Source organism: Penaeus vannamei, unplaced genomic scaffold, assembly GCF_042767895.1.
Source record: "Penaeus vannamei isolate JL-2024 unplaced genomic scaffold, ASM4276789v1 unanchor3629, whole genome shotgun sequence".
In the NCBI taxonomy this organism is placed as follows: Eukaryota; Metazoa; Arthropoda; class Malacostraca; order Decapoda; family Penaeidae; genus Penaeus; species Penaeus vannamei.
In genome coordinates, this window is record NW_027216610.1 from 1 (window position 1) to 5,000 (window position 5,000).

Below are 5,000 nucleotides of genomic sequence, written 5' to 3' on the forward strand. Positions count from 1 at the left end.
ATTACGCAAGTACATGTTATGGGCCAATCTTTTCCTTTCCTTTCTTCTCCTCAATCTCTTCTTTTACTAGTTTCGTTGAACGATTGTTGAAATTCGGTTGTTTTTAGACTATTTCGGTTCATTTTATTCTCTCACTGGTTTCGTTATCCGCATTCACAAACGATGCATATTTATTTCTCCCTAGTAAACGGTTTGCCCCCCACCCCTTCCGACTGACCTCACCTTCCCTTTCATCCGGTCGTTGGCCGGGAAAACTGTCCCCTACTTTGGTTGTTTGTTATCTCTTACAGGGATTTAAGCCGGCAATGATCAATATGTTTGCAGACGACGTGAAATTGCACACACACATAAAAGAGAAAAACAAGATAACAGACATCGTATTATGCTAGTGCCATCAAAGTGACATCAAAAACTCGTTCAAGTGGAGCTGTGCATGGAAAATGGAATTCAACAACAATAATACCAAGATAAGAGATGTAGTATTATACACAGCAGGTAGAGAAAACACCCTGGAATAATCATAAATAGGAAACTAAGCGCAAATGATCATATAAATGAAAGCTCCATAAAATAGGGCTGATTGCCAACATGAAGATATGGTAAATGATATCACAAGACCTAGTCTAGAGTATGCTGCAGTGGTATGGAGTCCACACGCAAAGGATATTGACAAACTGGAAAGAGCAGCCATAAGATGGGCACCTCCTCTAAGAGATATGAACTATGAAGACTTGGAAGAAGGAAAAGAGTTAACATGATTATGCTGTTCAACTATGCTACAGGAAGAGTGAAGTTAGACAAAGATGACTATTATTTTTAACACAAGAAGAACGAGAGGACACGATTAAAAGATTCAAATAAAAAGAAGCGATAAAAATGTCAAAAAGTTTAGTTTCCCAAACAGACTATAACCTGGAAATCTTCCAAATAACACTGTGTCGTAAAAATGTGCAACAGTTTTAAAAAGTTATGCGATAATTGTCACAGCAAACGGTGCTATCTGAGCTATACTTTTCTCCCGTATTAAAACCACTGGATAAGAATGCACGCACACATAGACACACACATATGTATATATATGTATGTATGAACATGTATGTTTACATTCATATATGTATTTACGTCTTTTTTCTATAGTATCCCAATACCCTAAAACTTTGATACGTTACAGTTTTTTTCATGGTCGCTACAAAATACTGTATCACTGAAGAATGTTCAAGTAACAAAGGCTTAAAGAAATAAGATTTTTCTTAATTTCACATAAAAATCAAAAGAAAACCATAAAGGTACTTAATATACTGGATTAATTGTTAATGACGAGCAAATATTGTGGAAGTTTCAATTAAAATAGGAAATATAACCGAGTACTTTATAGCTTTCACTGGTATAGTAGCTATTAGACACAAATGCCTGGGCCTACACTTTATCGCGAAGGATGAAAATTATTAAAGGGCTAAGCGCAGTAAAAACGTGAGGATACGAATAGTGTAGGGTTAGGTATCTACAGACCTATCCAAAGTTACTTTCTCAGACACCTTTTGTAAGTGACATGTCTTTTACCCCAAGCATAGATGACTAACCTAAAATCTTAAGGGGGTGTCACACTTGCAATGTGTTCGTGGCTCTTTGACGTTTCCGTGTGTTTTTCCTCACTACCGCTGGCATTTTGCCCAAATGCGATAATCTCCAGACACACGATAATTAACGTTTTCTTCTGGTCTTATTGTTCAGATCATGTTTGAATTAACAGTAACTATGACAATGCTAAGAAACTTTATTTTATGAAACGATTAAAAAAGACAGTCTAAAGTGTATGTAACATAAAATAAATGGCTAAATTCTTTATTGCATTTATTATTAAAATATACAAGGCAACTATTTGCTCGTTTGTTTGTTTACAAGTGCCACGTCCGCTCCCCGACTACAGTATACAGAATGTAAATATATTGGGGGTCCTCAACTTGCGACGGAGATCCGTTCCTACGATGGCGTCGTAACCTGAATTTTGACGTAAGTCTGAACTCACCTAAATACAATACATGTACATGTACTAAGCACCATAGTCACACATAAACTGAGGTATGTATACAAGTATTAGAGTCATAATCTAAAACATAACAAGACACTTTTATGACGTACATGAAAACATAACTTGGGCTAAAGGAACAGATGGAAGACAAACTGAAAATACTGTACACGATTTCTAGCGTCGTAAGTCGAGACCGTCGTAAACCGAGGACCCCCTGTGTATATATGTGTATATATATAGATATAGATACACACACACACGCACACACACACACACACACACATACACACACACACACACACACACACACACACACACACACACACATATATATATATATATATATATATATATATATATATATATATATATATATATATATATATAGGGCCTATATGTGTGTGTATTTATCACGCTCAAAATGCAATTTAGAAGCGCAACCCTGAAAAGTTGATGCATGTATCCCAAACCGTGCCCAATTACCTTTACTCTTTCATAGCCTCCATAGCACCCTCAATCATCTCCAAAATCCATTCCGTTGTTTAGGGGTGTTTAAGGGGTCTATAAAGGGTCTATAAGGGGTATACGAGAATGCAAACTATATCCATTCTCATTTACTCTGTGATAGCTTTCCATAGCAACCTGGATCACCTCTGTAACCCTTGCCGTTGTTTAGGGGTGTATTTAAGGGGTCTAAAAGGGGTATGAAAATTTTAATTTCATACCCAGTCTAATTAAGTAATTTACTCTGTGATAGGTTTCCATAGCACCCAAAATAAACCTGCAACCATGTACTGTTGCTTCAATATTTAAGCAGTATTTTAGGGGGTTGTCACGTCCTGACCCCTTACAGGGACCCCTTATCGGAACGCCACAGCCCAAGCTACACAGGAGGACCTCGGGACCTTTCTAACATGCCCAAGAACTCCCCCCAACTCCTTGTGATTGCTGGGAAAAAGTGAACATTAGTAGGTCTCGTTGTGGTTCATGGTTTTTCGGTATGAAAGTTATAAATACATAGCCCTGTGGCCGTCCCACTTGTTTTCGGTTCAGTTGGATAGGAATTGTTTTTTTTCAGGACGGGGTCTCTGTGTGTGAGTATAAATTTAATAAGGTCGTATTCGTCGGTCTACTTCCGTGGTTCTTATTGCTGGTGTGACAATGTGCGTCAAAAAGACGAGTTCGTGTGGTACCAGCGATGAAATAATGTGGAAAAATTCCAAGTGTGACACGGTCTACAAACAGTAGTGTGTTTCTTAGCAACTGCGCAAGAACTAAACATGAACGCGTCAACATGATAGCGTCCCTCTCAATGTTATAAGAAAAAGGCGGCAAATAGGTATGAGTTTTTATTTTTAATGTCACTTAAATAATGTCAACTTAACTTCAGCTGGGTGGCTCGACTAAACACGCACAGTGAGCATGTCAGATCTATAGCAATGTGTACACATAGGTCATGCATACCTTAGCTATAGCTATAAAATATGTAATGTATTCAAAATTGATTCTTATTAAAGAATAGCTTACTGCCATTTTTTAAGGATGTGATTTCGTAACCGCGTAGCACCTTACTGCGCGATTGTGACGTTATTGGGCCTACAATGTCATTCTATTAGAGCAACGCCCTGGCCTACTGTGTAACCAGAACACTCTTCGAATGTGGAAACTTTCAAATTTCTCAGATTCATTCAGAACATGTGTCTTCTCTTTACTGACATTGCTATTCATATGAAAATTATTAGTTACAGAAGGTTTAGCATCTTATCGTATCCACCGTGAGTGATCGTTATTCCAACGATCACGGTATTGACTTCTCTTACTGATTGAATTATATCAGCAAAGTAGCATAACCTTTTCTTTGGTATTTTTGAGATAAAAAGAGATAGCAAGGTAAAAGGTGATGAAAGAACGACTAACCTGGCCTGTTTCTCCTGGCGTCTTGTTTACATTGAAACCGAAAAGCCTCGCCATTGTCATCATCACGGTCTCTGTTGATGGTCCTTTGCGCCTTCCCTTCCTCTGAAACACGAAGAGCTCTCTCGTGCAATAACAAACTCGCATTATATGTTCAGCATTTCTTATTCATTTTCTTTTATCCTATAATTTATACTTTATGTGCGTACGTGAGTGTGAGAATGTTGACTGTAAATTCATGCATGTAATTGTGCCAAAATAATATATAGCCACATATGTACATATATGTGTGTGGTGTGTGTGTTTATACATATAAATATCCATATGTATACAAATATTCACACATGTGTATACATATACATATTAGGGTACTCGGTAGATATTGATAGAGCAGTTCAAATTCGACATCAGAAATACTGAGGTGTATTTCATGAAAGATGGAAAAATGCATTACTGCAGTGATATGATAAATAAATAATCTCTCTGATCGGGACTCATTGCAGGCGGGTAAATGCAAGACGAACGCTCTGCCACTGAACTACACGACCCGCTAAGAGGAGTGTGCAACTTGGAATCATCTACCTTCCCTTAACATTACCCGTTTACTCATACGTGAGTAAGGATAGCGAAGTTTTACACACATATTGATTACATTTTGCATAAATCAATTTATACATTTGTTTTAAATATGTCCATTAGCTATTACGTGTGTTCAATTTGGGAACCTTCGGCCATTAGCCTATCGTGTTTTATGTATAGTTTGTTTAGAAGGCAGGGCAGGAATGGGAGGGAGACAGGTTGCTGGCTGCCCCTAAATCTCCCCGGGGAGCCTCCAAATGACCCAAATATAATGTTTAACATTATTTCTATCCAATGACCATATCCTTCAAATCTGGTCTAGCTTCTAGTCGCCCTCAATTTCGATTCTCTGCAATGTACCAGGCTGGTATCTGAACTATTAGATAAGACTGCTTTTCTTGAATTGGCTTGGCAAACAGTTTTGCCAGAAAAGGTCATTCTAATTGGAACGACACATGCATACACTGGTTCATTTTGT

General features: G+C 37.8%; 1 protein-coding gene across 1 annotated transcript in view; it reads right to left on the bottom strand.

Moving 5' to 3' along the window:
• Nucleotides 1-3,920: 3,920 nt before the first annotated feature.
• Nucleotides 3,921-5,000, bottom strand: part of LOC113812159 (polyribonucleotide nucleotidyltransferase) — a gene marked incomplete at its 5' end in the record, with an annotated part of 3,897 nt that continues 2,817 nt past the window's right edge. Inside the window, one exon of the mRNA XM_070120195.1 lies at nt 3,921-4,048. Coding sequence (XP_069976296.1) covers nt 3,942-4,048 — 107 coding nt within the window. The remainder of the gene's footprint in view (nt 4,049-5,000) is intronic.